At 47.9% G+C, this 16433-nt stretch overlaps 1 protein-coding gene across 1 annotated transcript; it reads right to left on the bottom strand.

The window, feature by feature from the left end:
- Window positions 1-973: 973 nt before the first annotated feature.
- Window positions 974-15898, bottom strand: Atxn1 (ataxin 1). The gene is made up of 2 exons (XM_059262287.1): window positions 13900-15898; window positions 974-2130 (listed from the first exon to the last, which is right to left on the bottom strand). Exons 1-2 carry the CDS (start codon window positions 15739-15741, stop codon window positions 1600-1602), a joined length of 2373 nt encoding a protein of 790 aa, XP_059118270.1. The 5' UTR covers window positions 15742-15898; the 3' UTR covers window positions 974-1599.
- Between the last annotated feature and the right edge of the window lie 535 nt (window positions 15899-16433).

The raw sequence follows: 16433 nt of genomic DNA, 5'->3' as shown, positions 1-16433 counted from the left end.
CAACCCCCCCCCCCAACCTTTCCCACAATGTTATTGGATAAAAACTGCAGGAATATCACACAAATTATAAACTCAAGATGTGCAAATCGCAAAGTTCTTTAGGAGTTCACCCTAAAAACACTGGGCAAAAATGAGTGTCTTTTCTCCCTGTGTTTTCTCAGTCTCTCTGCCAACTCTGCATATGCCTTTAACTCTTTCTCCAACGTCAAAGTGACAAGTGCCCGCGTGGTGGTCATCTATTGTCACGTACTAGTTCATAATTCACATTCATCCCTTTAAACCAGACAGACTGGAGATTTTGATTGCTGGCCCGTGACGTGAGCAATCCTGCAGAGCCGAAATGTAGTTACAGTGTTGGAAAAAAAAAAAATCAGAAGCAACTTAGGTTTGTCTTTTCTTGCCAAAGAGTTTAAAGTTAGATACAGTACTCGTTGAATGACAGACCAAGATGTTTGGTTAACAAGTCTGCGCAGCATTTTTAACTGCTTAAGAGATAGTAACAGGTGTGCGTCTTCCAGATCTAATTCTTCACGTCACGCTGGGATTGAGGGAAAAAAAAGGAAAAAAAAAAAAAAAAAAAGCGGCACCGGCGTTGTCCATAGTCATGAACTAGAAACAGTACTAGATCTAAAAGACGGAAAAGAAGCTGTGGGCTCAGCTCTGAGAGCTGCATGGCTCTCTCAGGAGGGGAGCCTGTATTTTCTTCCTGGGAGCAAAAGTCAATGCAAATAACCTGATTGGTTTTCATAACACTGCCGTGACCAGTGTGGGCGCTCCTTCTGTCCCCCAGCCCCACTGCCACCCGCCTGACCAGGAGTGACCTGAGCAAGGACTTCCCTGCCCACCATGACACCTGGTGACGTCACTGGACTGGTAAAGCAGAAATGAAATCCCACGTGTGGCAGCTGCTCTTAAAAAAAAAAAAAAATCTCAGTGCAGTCAGGCCCCATGGGGGGGAAATATATATATGTATATATGATTAAAAGTTGCTTTTTATTGTAAAATATGTTGGAGAGAACCACATTCTTTGAAACTAGTTTCCCATCTGCCTTCTGATACCTCCCTATGATGCCCTGAAGCTGGGTTCCTGTGGATGACTTTGCATGTAGGAAACCCAGATCCCCCAATCCCATGCCCAGAGTGAGCAAGCAAGGGAGAGGGGAGGCAGAGAAAAAGAGACAGTCACTCACCACCATGGCACCCACGCGCACCCCTTCACGGGGACACACCCAGACACCCTCGCAGGTCACTTCCCACTGAATTTGCTCTTGAAAACCAGTGAGAACTGATGCCCCGTGGCTCTGTGCTGCTGGAGAAGGCAGGTGCTGTGAAAGCCACATTCAGGGCCACCTAGGATGCCCGGGAGCTCCACAGCCACGGTTCTGACCACCCTTCACCCGCCAGCGCCTCATCAGACACTTGCAGACAATGCAAATGCACCATTCTCCTACGACACACCTGTGTGACTCTAATGACAAGGTTAGAACTCAAACCTTAAGTAAGAGGATAACATGTAAATACTGTGTTATTTAGCCTACAGTACAGTAATCTGGATACGGACAGCAAAGGAGGCCCCGGCCTCCGCTGCCGGCACGGTCTCTACTTGCCCACATTAGATCGGCCTTCAATGCAGATTTTAACCTCCTGAGGAATGAGCGAAGGCTTGGGAAGAGTCAAAGGTGGCTCGTCCTCCGACTTCTCCAGTTTGCGGGTCTCCGGCGCAGACCACCTCCTCTTCCTTGGGGCTGTGGGCTTGCTCGGTTCTATTTTGGTGAGGAAAGGTGCTGCAGGCAATCCTATTTTTTCTGGAAACTTCAGTTCACCATTCTCAGAGAGCACCTGGGTGCCTCCCTGGTTGATTCCGTTTTCTTGCTCAGCATATCTGTGTCTGCTGCCCGCTAGGCTGTCGGTCTTTGCGTGTTTCAGCAGGACACTGGCAGGGTCCACGGGCTGGCCCTTTTTAACAGAGCCGTTCTTCAGGTTCTTGAGGGTGAGCGAGATGCAGACATCCCCAACGGAGAGTTTGGAACACGGCAGATCAAAGAGCTGGCTGGTTCGCTCGGGACAGCAGGACGACCAGCCCTGTCCAAACACAAAAAAAGGATACTCTACCAAAACTTCAACACTGACCTGTGGAAACAGAAGCAGAGGGAGAAGGAAGGAAGGAAATATTAGAAAATGGTTCATGTGTGGTTTTTGCATGCACCCACACGTGTGTGTGTGTGTGTGTGTGTGTGTGTGTGCACATTCTCATAGGTGAGAATTCTTCAGACATCCACTTTTTCCCCCACATTGGATAATTTGTCTTCATTAAGTTTTCTTTTAAAAATTACATTGGGGAATTCCATATATACATATACATACATCATAGCTGTAGTGAACATATATGTGTGTGTGTGTATATATATATATATATATACACATACATATATAAAACCATATCTACTCCCCATTTCCCTTTTCTAACTTCCCTCACATTCCCCAACATGCTTCACTTTTAATTTCATGTCTTTTAAAATATATACCCCATTAAGACCATGCAGTACTCCCTTATATGCACAGGTGCGGAGCCAGCCCCTGGGATGTGGGAACCCCACCAGTGGCCACACCCTCTAATGATTCTTCCTACCACAGCAGCCATCTGCTACCACACTGCCAACAGCATAGAGGTCAAAGTGCTGAGAACAAGAGACTGAGTGATCAGCTCTAAACAGGACAGCTATATCAACCCCCCTCCCCAAGGATCAGGGCGCATCGTGGAAGAGGAGGAGGAAAGAATGTAGGAGACAGAGGCTAGGAGGAGTGGTCTGAAGTGCTAGCTTCCAGACAGGATATTGTGATTGCAGCCATCCACTGTTCCCCAGGAAATGAGGTCTCTCAATGGCCTGGAGCTCATCAAGTAGGTTGAGCTGGTTGGCCAACGAGCCTTGAGGAACCTGTCTCTGCCTCCCCAGGGCTGGGTTTACAAGTGCATGCTTCCACGCTCAGTTGTTTCACATAGGTCCTCATGCTTGTGCAGAAAGTACTTTACTCACTGAGCCATCTCCCTAGTGGCCTCCCCCCACACCCCGTGAGTGTTTTATTTAACATAGACACACAAGGGCTGGATGAGAACAAAAAATAAGAGTTTGTTCACCAGCCTCTCGCCCCTGCAGCAATACTGTGAAACAAAGGTGCTAACTATTAGAAGCAGTTGTACTCATTATATTCAGACCCCGGCAGAAGCTCAAGAGACAAGTGTCAAGTCCATTTATCATTTAAAATATTTTACTACATACCTGCTCTGTAGAGGGCCTGTTAAAACCATTCACTGACCTACAGCCATGACAAAATGCCTACGTTGAGTTCAATTGTGAGGCTCTGCAGGGGACTCAGAAACCCAGCTACAGCCATGCTCAATTCTGGCCAGACTAGGATGCTAATAAACTCTATGAAGAAGGTGTGTATCTGTTTGCCACTGGATTCCTAACCCTTGAAAGGGAGGGATGAGCACAATGCTTGGAACCAGCGAACTTTTAGTGTCCTAAGAATTTGAGGGCGCATCATCAATAAGATCTGGGATAACTAGGGAGGCCTTTCCCAGGACCCTGAAGGATGGGCAATATTGGAGGGATTTTGAGCATGCACACTATGGGGACAGATAGTTCAAGTGCATGGTCCAACCACAAACTCAGTCTCTGGGTTCATTCAACCAACAAGTAATGAACTGAACTGAAGCCCAGTTTTGCATGCCAAGGTCTCACACTCTCTACCCCTGAGTTAATCCCACTATGTGGACTTCTCAAATTACTGGGCTTCATTTCTTTATTGGATCCATAAAACATGGAAGAATTTTTAGAAAGAAAAATCACAGTGCATGTTATTTGGAGGGAAATATCATTCCTCTGGGCTATTTTAATCATATTAAGGCTGCTGAAATTTTTCTGATCTCTCTGTAGTGGTCAGCAGTCAATGCAGTGACTCATTAAACCAGTTAATGTGCTAAGAAATGTTGTGAGTGCTCAGCCATAAAGAGGACATCTGTGTTAACCACCTGCCAAGACTCAGAACATCTCGGAAGAGGGCGGAAAGACTGTAGGAGCTGGAGGATGGGAGGAGTGATGTGCAATTGCTGTCTCTGGGACATGACATGACCATTGCACCTGCAGGTTCACTGCAGCTATGATCACCTGCACCAGATCCAGCCAATAAGGTCAGTCAACATTCTAATAGGCAGAACTAATTTGACCTTGTGAGTTACTGAAAGGAGGAGGCAAAGTAGGCAGGGGGGATATGTTGGGGGTGCAGGTAATCAACATGCATTGTCTACATGTATGAAATTGTCAAGGAATAAATGAAAGGTATTCTATTAAATTTTTTCTAAGTGCCTACTATGTCAAATGCTCCGACTTCACACAAGTATTTTTTAATGCTCATAACATACTAGTAAGATAAGTCATAGCATTTCAGCTTTCTAAACCTATAAGTAGTAAAATCGTTTTCCTAATATTATAGCTATTAGCCAATGGAATTAAGATTGAATCTAGGTCTTAGACTAGATCCCCTCCCTGCGCCAAACATCCCCTTTTCTCTATGCCTCTTGCTCTCTGCCTACATGGACAGTGACATTACAATATGGTAAAGAGGCAACTTAACATTCCCATTACAGTGGTTTCAACTAAGTGCATGTGCAGTGAACGTGTACTAACTGTGAGAGATTGTGAAAGAGGACTTGTGTAAAGCAGAGGTCCTCGCCTTCTGGGAGACAGACATCTTCTCAGGAGCTTAGAGGCTAGACACAGGCTACCCAGTTACCTGAATGTACACCCATCTGGATGTCTCATCAGCAATTCAACCTCAACAGGAGAGAAACATACTTCCTGATGCTGCCTCCCTTGTCCCCTCCCCATCCTGTTCTTCAAGTTCTTGAGCGCAAATCCCTGGAAATCACAATACCTTCCCTTCTTTCTTTCACACTACCCACATCCAAACCACAAGTCAGTTCCTCTTCCCAGATGTCTAGACAATTTCTCATGATGTTCACCACCTGAGTTTTGGCCAAGCCCAGCATGTCATTTGAAAAAAATATGTCCCTGGAACAAGCCCCACAGGACTCTCCTGCCACCACTTCTCACTACACACAGCAACATTGCTTTTTTGTGTGTCTTTAACTCTAAGACACACACATCCTACCCAGTCTGTGCACTGCACTCCCTACATTTGGGGTTCTGTTCGATTTGCTGCCTTCCAATTTCCTCAGATGGCACCTCGCTAACATCCTGTTCCACACAGTGGCCATCCATTCCTAGCCTCCCCCTTACAGACACTGGCTCTTCCTCACTTATACTTTGATGCACTATTTTTGGACTTTACTCCTCGTCTGTCACTTATTCCCCTACACTAACACTGCTATTCCTGGAGTCTAGGATGCTCTCTAAGAGATGTTTGTCTTCTAAATGGAAAACACTGCACTAGTAGAGGTGGCCAACAGAAGACACTGCTTAAGACAATGGCTAAACTTCACTTTAAAAAAAAATTGTATTTAAAATCACAGCTATCACAACAGTCCATCCTCAGGGTCTATGTCTGCCCCATTGGCAACTTTCTAGGCTGGGCCATAGCTGTCCCTCTAAGTTCCTCTGCCAGCTGCTGAGTGAGTAATAACTTCATGGGATTATGCTCTAATTCCTCTCCCCCTTTCTTTCTCCATTTTATTAGGATGCAAACATGTTCCTTGATGGTCTTGATTATGCCTCTAAAAACAGAAAGTCTTTGTTAGGGATACTTCTCATTTTTAGGGGCTGGTCACTTCCTACCCTCTCCCCTTATCCCTGTCCTCCTGCCCTACTCAGAACAAACATACCTACTTCCTTCCTACACACTCCTAAACTGACTCCAATGAAGCCATCTCCTCCAGCTTCCCTCCTGGATGGAGGAAGCCAGACATGGAAGCAATGAGGCCTCGCTTCCAGGCTCATAACCATGGGCCACCTTCATATTGCAGCTAAGGACTAGCTTTTAACATTACATTTAGCTCTTCTACATGAAAAACAACATAAAATCCCTACAACAACTTAGTCAACAACTACTGTATCTAAACACCATGCACACATATATAGTTCTGCTGTTTGACTGCATATTTCAATCTTAGATTAGTGCTGCATCTACACAAACACATATGGACATCTCACCAAAAGCAGGCCGGAAGGAAAACAAAACATCTGTTGTTTAAGCGTCTCTTTCCTTCCTTCCCGAGACTCCCTGCTTTCACAAACGTGAAGGGCATCTGCTTTACCAAGCGCTCCTCCCTCACCCCGTTAACACTGTCTCCTGCATACAACTTCTGCCTGGAGCTAGAAGCCATCGAGTTTCTCAGAAACTGCTTTTTAGTAAGTCAGTCTTGTTTTGTTTGGGTCAGAATACTGAGCTGGGAACTCCTGATTACCTGTGATGGGAGATCATAGATTCTTTTTTACCTGTAGTTTCTGCCTGCTCTTTTCCTCCGAGAAGGATTTGCAGGACTCGGTTCCCAATGTGAGACAAGCCAGAGAACTCCACAGTGCCGATGAAGGGGCAGAGAGGGAGCTACTGATTTCAGTTTTTGAAAATCACTAATAAAACCCATCAAGCTCTTCAGTGAAGTGTGAAAGGATCTGTGAACATTCTATTTAAAGCAGCTAGTCACATGACTCAGCCTTTGGTGAAAGCATTTTGGGGTTGCTCAGAAAACCCACATCCTTGCACTGGGACACCTTCAAACACAAACCCTAAACCACAGGTCATGGAATGGCTCCCAGTACTCTCCAATGGGAAGGCCCCATCAGGAGGCTCATGGTTGGCCAAGATGGACACTGCCCAACAAGTGACCAGACAGCTGATGTTTACATAGTTTCTGTCTCATCCATGTGCCTTAACATTATGGGCTGGAGAGATAGCTTGATGATAGAGTGATTGCTGAGCATGTATCAGGCCCTGGATTCAATCCCTAGCAAAGACAGACAGACAGGAACATGTACATACATTCAAATGCTTGCGCGCGCACACACACACACACACACACACACACACAGAGAGAGAGAGAGAGAGAGAGAGAGAGGGAGAGAGAGAGAGAGAGAGAGACAGACAGAGAGACAGAGAGACAGAGAGACAGAGAGAATCAGCTGTGATAGCCCATGCATGCAATTCTAGCTATTGTGAAGCTGTAGCAGGGGGCTCACAGCCTAGATTACACAGTGATGCTGTACTTCAAAAAACAAAACAAGCCCCAAAACAACAATAAAAATACCTTTATTACATTTAGCATTGAAGCAAAAACCAAGAGTGATCAAAGCCTCAGTAAAGCATGGAGGAAAACCTCAGATGCATGTTGGCTAAGTGAAAGAAGCCAGTCTGACAGGTGGCATCCTACATGATCCCAACTATGGGCCATTCTGGATAGGGACAAAACTAGTCACAGTAAAGACTGGTGGTTCTTAGTGCTCTGAGGTGTGACACTGGGAGATGGGCAAACATGTAAAGCATAAAGGATACTTAGAGTGGTTAAACTATTCTGGATGGCACTGTAATGCTGGCTATGGGGCCTGTTGCATTGACTAAAACTCACAGAAGGTACAATGCAGAGTAAACTCTAATGCAAACTGTGGCTGTAGTCAATAACAGCCTGTTGATAACTGGCTCAGTTATAATAAATTTGATACACAGTGCAAGGGTTTTTTTTGTGTGTGTTTGTGGTTTTGTGTTTTCCAATTGGGGGCTAGAGATACAGTTCAAAGGTCAAGAGTATGTACTGTTCTTCCAGAGGGCCTGAGTTCGATTTCCAGCACCTATGAGAGGTGACTCACCTATGTCAGTTACAATTCTAGTTCCAGGGACATTCAATGCTCCTTCTGGGTTCTATGGGCATTGCACTGACATGTACAAACTCACACATGGGATACAAACATACTTAAAAATAAATAAAAATATTTGTCAACTTATTTTTACATCTACCTGTCTGTCTGTCTATTTTTCTGTCGTGTGTGTGTGTGTGTGTGTGTGTGTGCGCGCACACACGCGTGTGTGCAGAAGTCAGAGGACAACTTGTGGGAGTTGGTTCTCTCCTTTTACCCGGTGAATTCTAGGGGCTGAACTCCCCTTGTCAGGCTGTGTGGCAAGTGCCTTTACCTGCTGAGCCATCTCACCAGTCCCCAGTACAAGACTGTAACAATAAAGAAAACGTGTGTGTGTGTGTGTGTGTGTGTGTGTGTGTGTGTGTGAGAGAGAGAGAGAGAGAGAGAGAGAGAGAGAGAGAGAGAGAGAGAGAGAACTTCTAAATACACACAGAATCTAGAGAACAACCTTGGGTATTCCTTAGGCTCTACCATCTATCTATCTATCTATCTATCTATCTATCTATCTATCTATCTATCTACCTACCTACCTACCTACCTACCTACCTACCTACCTACCTATCAATCTATCATCTATCTCTCTATCATCTATCAACCTATCATCTATCTACCATCTATCTATCCATCCATCTATCCTCTATCTATCCATCTATCATCTATCTATCCATCTATCATCTATCTATCAATCAATCATCTATCTATTTATTGAGACAGGGTCTCTTACTGGTCTTGAACTAGAGTAGGTTAGGCTAGCTAGTCAGTGAGCCTCAGGGATCTTCCTGTCTCTGCCTTCCCAGCACTGGGATCACAAGGGTATTTCACCACACTTGACTTTCTATGTGGGTTCTGGGGATCAAGTTCAGGTGTGCTCAACTAGGCTATCTCCCAGTCTCTAAATAGAAAACGTTAAACAATAAAGTCTTGACACTCAGGAGTCTGGCAGGGCAACTGTCAAGAGCTCAAGGTCAGTCTAGGTGACTCCTTAAGACAAAATGAAATAAAGCCAAGCCATAATAACTATGGTCCAAAGCAACCTGTCATCAAGAATAAGACCATGAAGTAGAGGACACTTATACCCCATAAAGTTTGAAGAGCAACACATTTCTTCTGTTTTGTTTTTGAGATGGGTCTTGCTGTGATGCCTAGGCTCCTCTCAAATTTCCAGGCTCAAGCAATCCTCCTGCCCAGGTAACTAGGACTATGGTCCTGTGCCATCACATGGGTCAAAAGACACATACAAACAAGTGTGGTTTGATGCAGTTTCCCAGAGGGAGCCTTTTGATATCAGAACTGAGAGGTAGTGAGATAATTACCTATCTACAACTGGTCCACATACCTAGCACATGGTCTTTACTCAGGCCACTGAGCATCTATGCTTTGATGAATTTGGGTTTTTTTTTTCCTACCATACTGAACAGTAGATACTGTTGAGTAGTTAAGGGACTGACTATTCAGGCTTGTTTGCTGCTTGCTGGAGAGCCTGGACTATTTTTAGGATCCAGTTAATCCATTAAAACACTGCCACCAGTGACTCACATTCCCCAGCAGTCAAACTGAGAAATAGTGGAATGAAAGAAAAGCCATCAGGGCACACACAGTGAGCACAACATCATAGCCTTCCATAGGAACATGTGCACCTGCTCACACCGGGAGAAGAAAACAGCAGTGAATATTAAGGAGCCACCAAGGAAGCAATGGAAGCAGTCACCTCAGGAGGACCTGGGAAGTGAGAGATAGCCCTAATAACATGGAGCTCAGCGTTGAGAGCACAGCCAGAAGGAAGCGTCAGGCTAGAGCACTTTACAGATGGAACACTTTATGAAGGTGCCGCTGAGCACATCCTGGGTGCTCCGGAAAAGCTGATGTCCAGGAGCATAGGACAGAGGTGGGCAGGCTGCTTTCCCAATGGGACACTGCAGGACAGAAGTCAAAGGCACTCAGTGGGGCACTCTCATACAGGAGCTCTCCCAGTAGTGATCCTGCTGTCAACTCACAAATCCTTTATTTTGTACACGGGTGCTCCTGCTGATCTGGAGGGGTGGGCCCCCAGTCCTCGCACATCCAGCGCCAACTGATGGCTGGATGCACATGTTCATGCAGGCTAGCTTGTGTCTACTTAGATTGCCTAGTAGAAGTGGGAATAGCGGTTGTCCTCTGCACAGGAGCAGACAACAAGGACACAGGCATGCTCAGAGCAGCTTGCTGCGTTCACTGAGGAAGACAGCTTTCTGACTAGGGGTGAGGAGACTGCCAGTCTTCCCATTCATTCTTTTTAGAGCATAAGATGCTGCATTTTCTCTTAGTCAGCCAACCTCCTCTTTCTCAGGGTTAAAGGCACCTACAGTACAGGGAACAGGGTGCCAGGTGCCAGGGCTGCTAGATGTGGAGGGCAGAGTAAGACAGAGTCTTTTTTTTTTTACTTGAGGTGTCTATTGATGTATTTTCCCAGCAGATAATTTGCTTCCTAACCAACCATACCATAATATTCATTTCTTTTCCTTTTCCTTTTCTAAAAGACCATGCTTTACTCTGCAGCCCATAGTTGAGACATGCCCAAGGCTTTATAGCTTCATACTTGGAGAACATTAAGTAGGTTACATTTGGGAGTGAGCCCAAAGGAAGCGCAGTTGTCCTGTGAGGCTCCCAGGCTGAACCAAGGCACAGCAAGAGCAGGACCCCTGTCCCTGCCTTTGTGGAACGTGCTACCTAAAGAGGAAAGAGGCTTGCTTCCCTCAGCAAACACAGTGATGGGGATAATGCTTCTAGCTTTCCCCATGGCACTATTCTACAAGGGGAGAAGAGTGCAGTGTATGGCAAAGCCACAGAGATGGTGGTAACAAACACAGAACAGCATTTTCCCAGAGTCCTACTACCTCATGTGAATGCCAGACAGAGACAACCTTGGAGGCATCTTTCCACAAGAGCAGTTAGGATTCAGCTTCTTAAAAATAGTCACCCATGGGTCTGGGAACATGGCTTAGTGGGTAAGGGCACTTGCCATGCAAACAGAAGGACCTGAGTTTGAATCCCCAACACCCACATCAAAATCCAGGGTGGCTGTGTGTGCCTGTAACTCCAGCATTGGAGAGCAGACAGCTTTCTGAGACTTGCTGGCCAGTCAGCCTAGCCTAAAGGTAAGAGTCCCCATCTAAAGGTAGAAAGGAAGGGAGGTGAAGAGGTAGACACCCAACAGCATGGGCTTTAGCACCTACAACACACACACACACACACACACACACACACACACACATACACACACACACACACACACAGTCACCAACATAGATCCCTGCCTCAGTTCCTACTCTATGCATATGCTGGCTAGCTGGAAGTCAGTAAGAGCTCCCCTGAGTATACTTTTAACTTTTGGTTACTGAGGCAAATAAAAACAACCAAGTTTGTTCTGGAAGATAGAAAAGCAGACTTAAAAGAAACACAAAACAAAACAAAACGAAACAAAACAAAACAAAAAAACAGGCAAGAAGGGTGAAGGGGAGAGAGCTTTAGTGGTACAGCTCTTGACTGGTGATGTAGAAGGAACTAGATTCCAACACACACACACACACACACACACACACACACTCACACACACACTGTCACACACTCACTCACACTCACACACACACATACACACACTCACACACATACTCACTCACACACTATGGACACACATATACACTCCATAGTCAAACACATATGTGCACACACATACACACCATAGACAAACACACACACACATCATAGACACACATATACACACCCCATTGACATAGATACACACACAACTGAAAAATCTAAAACAACAGTGAGAAACCAAAGCAAGCCCTCCAAGCCCAGAAGGTCGTCTGTGGACAGCATCCTTAGGTTAGTCTGTTTCAGAGAAGAGAGGACACCAGCTGGCCAGGAACTGGGGAAAGTCACTTGCCACACACACATGCACAGCTGGGCTTCTGGCTTTCCACACCACCCCTCAGTATTCTCTGGGAAGGACCGTGGAGGTTGTCTGAAGCCAGCCATTCTTGTGGCTTGCTGCTCATGAAGGATTTGCACCCAGGGCCACATAGCTATTTTTATCCTAGGGAAAAACCATCTTTCTCCCACAAGTTCCCTGACTGAATTTGTGATTTTGCTCTTCAAATCCAGCCATTTGCTTATTTCTACATTTCCCCGTGGGTGCCGGTGTCAGCTTTATCCAACCAGTTGCAGAGACCTGGGCATCTGCCCAGGCTGGGGAGCACGGTCCTCCGAGAACTACCTGAGAGGTAGGGCAGCCCACGCGAGCTCCATTATTACGTCTGCTGCCATTCTCTCTCCCTCCCCAGACTCCCCTGCTCTCTCTCCTCCGACTCTATGATTCGAGACCTGCTACTGTGCAAGTACTGCTTGTCAAGCATTTCCTCCGAGATGATGTCAGCCAATCTCTGATAGGCTTCTGGAAGAAAGCCACAAATCACTGGTTGGGTCTGAGCCTTGCACTTTTATTTCAATGGCCTGAAACCCAGGCAGTCTCTTTAGCAGACCACAGGCCTCTTGTCTGGCTTTGCAATCGCGCTATCCATCCCAGGAGAGAAAGGGACATCCTGTCTGCTCATCACGATGCTAGAACCCCTGCTGCTAGGCTGTGGGGAGGAGAGAGAAGCAGGGTCTGACTTCACAGGGAAGCCGGTCTCTCCATGGCTTGCATATTAATTTTGCAGAGTTGTGAGCCGAGGCAAACAAAGATTGTTGCCTCTCCAGGCTGAAGAGGGCTGTGGGCTTAAGTCTTGGGCTTGTTGGTCTGTTTGGACCTGGGTGTGCAATCCCCAGTCTACAGTGGCTGAATTTATTCTCCAGCTGAAAGATGCTACTCAGAAGAGAATATCATTTTCAAAACTGGACTGGGAACATAGCTCAGTGGTAGAGTGCTCACCTCGCAGGCATGAGGCCCTGGGTTCAATTACCAGCAGTGAAACAAATAAACAAACCAACATTTTGCCTGATTGCCTCTGGTCATAATCATGTTCTAAGGACTAAAACTATGAGGAAGAACACACTCTGGTCTATTTCCATGGTTTGCCTAGGGCCTGAGAGTCCATTCTGCTGACATTATTTCACACTGGAAGTGAGCAACAGCCACATATAACACTTTAAATAAATACACTATCATCTTCTCAGAATCAGAACTTTCCAGAAAACTTTTTCAGCCCTTACGAAATACTGAATGACAATGGTCTCTATCCACAAAGACCATGCTAGGTTAAAAGGTTTCAGGGAAGCAGGGCCTATGACTTTGAGCAAGATCCCACCTCTGGTCTTTCAGGGGATGTGCCTGGATGGAGACAAGCCTGGCTGACTCTCAGCGATGTGGTCAGTAAAGCTCCTGTTCCACATAAATAGGCCCTGGAGTACATGCTCGAAGATGATTTAAGATTCTGGAAAGGAGGCTGAGATGTAGCTCAATTGGTAAAGTCCTTGTAGCAGGCATGAGGCCCTGGGTTCAACTTCCAGTACCGAATGACACTGGGTATGGTGGCATATGCCTGTAATCCCAGATGGAGATGGAGGCAGGAGGATCAGAGGGTCACAGGCACCTTTAGCTATTGGGAAGTTGAAGACATACTGGGTATCTGTGTTTTCCTACTTTGTGACTTTTGGCACGTAGTTTAGGTCACATGGCATTAAACTACCCCACCCCCTAAAACCCTAATGACAAGAACTCCACCCCATGACGCGTCTTCAGGACCCATCACAGTATCTGTGGTGGCTTTCTCTTAAGGAAGCTCTTCTTCAGCACTGAAGGGTCTGTCTCTCTCCAGAGGGCTCCAGCATGGCTGGCTGCCTACAGCCACGATGCCCTAGCTTTCCTAACAAAGCTCATCTGGAGGGCAATTTGTCTCAGTTTCCTTTCTCCTGAGTCACTATAAGCACTACCCCCTTCCCTTATAGTACCGGGTACCAATGGGAACCCTACCTGCCAGAAGCAATTACCTTGCCAGGAGATGACAGAATGGGGGTAGGGGCCCCCTACCTGTATGACCCTGGTGAGAGTTACCTGGGCTCGATGTTCACCAACGGCAAATTGTATAACGGCCACACCGGGGCTGTGACTGTCCTCAATCCTCTCCACTGTGCTGGAGTCGATCTTGAGGTCATTGCTAATCTCTGCGCTTTGGATGAAGTCCTCCGTCTTCAGGTCCTCCACCTTTTTCAGCTCCCCGTTGGCCAGTTGGATGATCGAGCCTTTCATGAAATATGGTGGCAGCGTGGGTGGCGCCGTGGCAGGGGATGCCACCGACTGTACCACTGGCAGGTGGATCTGGGCCTGCACCATGGCTGGGTAGGCGGCCTGAGTGACCAGGGCCTCAGGGTTGAAGTTCTCGCTCTTGGGCAGGGCGGTGGTGACAAACGTGTGAGGCACGGCAGCAAACTGGGGTGACGACGTGACTATGGCCGAGGCTGCCCCAGGCGTATCCATGTCAGGGCTGCCCACTGGGATGAGCAGAGGCTGGGTGCCTGGGATCACCAGGTGCTGAGGCAGACTGCCGGCGTAGGTGATTGCTTGCTGCTGGCCACTCAGGTAGCCGATGACAGGAGGCTGAGTCCCCGCATAGAAGGCCGTGGCTGGTAGGCCCACCGGGAGAGGCTCCGATGCACTGTGTGTGGTCTGAATGACCGTGTGGGGCGACAGTGCATAGGATCTGTGGCTGGGCTTCCCTAAGTGCAGGCCGCTCTTGTCATTGAGGGTGGATGGGGAGGCCTCTCGATGTGTGGCCTGCTGTGCCTCCAGGTCGGCTGAGGGTGTGTTGCTGTTGGGCAGGACCATCACGGACCCGCGGACCCCAGAGGTGTCACGACTGCTGTAGTCTGCTGGGCTCGGGTGGACCACCACATGCCTGGAGTCATAGGGATGAGGCACTGATTTGCCGCTTGCCTTTCCCAGGCTCAGCTCCACAGAGGATGGTGCCGCATACCTCCGGCTCTTCTCCATCTCCCCATTCAGGACCTCCTTGGCCTGCATAGCTTGCTGCAACCTGCTGCTTTCTGCCTTTTTGGTGGACTCCCGAGGAACAAAGTGGCCTCCAGCATCGCTGTATTGCACGACCACCTGAGACGAGGGCCCCAGGGTGAGTGTGTGCGGGATCATCGTCTGATGGGGGTGGAGGTGGACCGGGATGGGTGGAGGAGATGCTGCCCGCCCGGAGCTCTGTGGAGAGCTGGAAATATGAATGTATTGGTTCTGCTGGGTGGGTGGAGGGGACCCCGGGGTGACTAGGCCCGCAGCCCTGCTGAGGTGCTGCTGCGGTGGGGGCTCAACCTTATGTCCTGGTGCCTGGCTCAGACTGCCCATGTTGGCCAGCAGGGTGGAATAGGCCTCCAGCTGGGAACGCTGTGATGGAGTGGTGGCCCCTGCAGCTGAGGCCACCGCACTGGTGACCGGGTTGCCTGATGGGGAGATTAGCTGGGAAGGGATAAAGCCAGCATAGGGCCCACTGTATTGGGAGGACCCAATGAACTGGAAGGTGTGTGACAGGTGGGCGTACTGCACGGGAGACACCGGGGTCCCTGACGGAGGAGGAGGGTACACCGTGGGCAGCGTGGTGGCTGTGGGGACCGACCGGGGGGCACTAGGTGGGGAGTAGTCCAGCCCTGCGGACAGTGCTTTATGTAAACCCATTCCTTGTAAACCAAGCTCCCCGGAAGTCCCTGCTGGCCCATGCCGCCCACCCCCATGGCCGCGGCTGCCAGGGGTGCTGGGGAGCCACGCCACACCCTCCACGCAGTGGTTGTCGCTGGGCAGAGCAGTGGCCTTCTCCTCCGAGGGCCGGCTGGTGGCGGGGATCTCACGTTTCTTGGGAGGCAGGCATTCATTGCTCCGCTCTTGGTTGGATTTCATTTTTCGCCGTCCCCCCTCCACGGTGGCTGTTTCACTGGCTGGCTGGCTCTGGCTTTAGTCTGATAAACAGAGAGTCACATTGGATTTCTGTAGGGGATCCAGGCCCTTCATGAGGAATCATCTCCCCGTGGGTTCGCTAGGCTGGCAGTAGCAGCTGCGGATTCTGAGAAGGGGAAGAGACCAGGGGTGGGGTGATGGGGACAGGAAAGAGAGAAGGGGGAAGAAGAAAATCAAAACATCAGCTCTGGAGGAAAAACTCCATCAAGCCAAACCAACCAATCAACCTACTCGCCAACCAAAACCATTATTACCAACAAGGTTAAGAGGAGCCCCTGGATTCAGTTGGAATTCCAAAAGTAGATTATAGCCCAACTGTTAAAATAGATTAAAATATAGCTAGGCTAATGAGCTAATAAGAATCAAGATAATATGTAAGTTTAAGGGTGCACTTTTCTTAAACATTTGCTTATTTGCTTATGATTTATTTATTTTTATATATATTTGTGTGTGTGTGTGTGTGTGTGTGTGTGTGTGTGTGTGTGTGTGCGCCAGTGCCCACAGAGGCCCGAAGAGGGCATTGGATCCCCTGGTGCTGGAGTTATGGGCAGTTTTAAACCACCATGTTGGTGCTGGGACCTGAGCCTGGGTCCCCTACAAGAACAGTAAACTCTTGACCACCAGCCATCTCTCCA

The sequence above is a fragment of the Peromyscus eremicus genome, chromosome 5 (assembly GCF_949786415.1).
Source record: "Peromyscus eremicus chromosome 5, PerEre_H2_v1, whole genome shotgun sequence".
In the NCBI taxonomy this organism is placed as follows: Eukaryota; Metazoa; Chordata; class Mammalia; order Rodentia; family Cricetidae; genus Peromyscus; species Peromyscus eremicus.
Note: the sequence above shows the minus strand (reverse complement) of the source record. Positions and strands in the feature narration are given on the sequence as shown.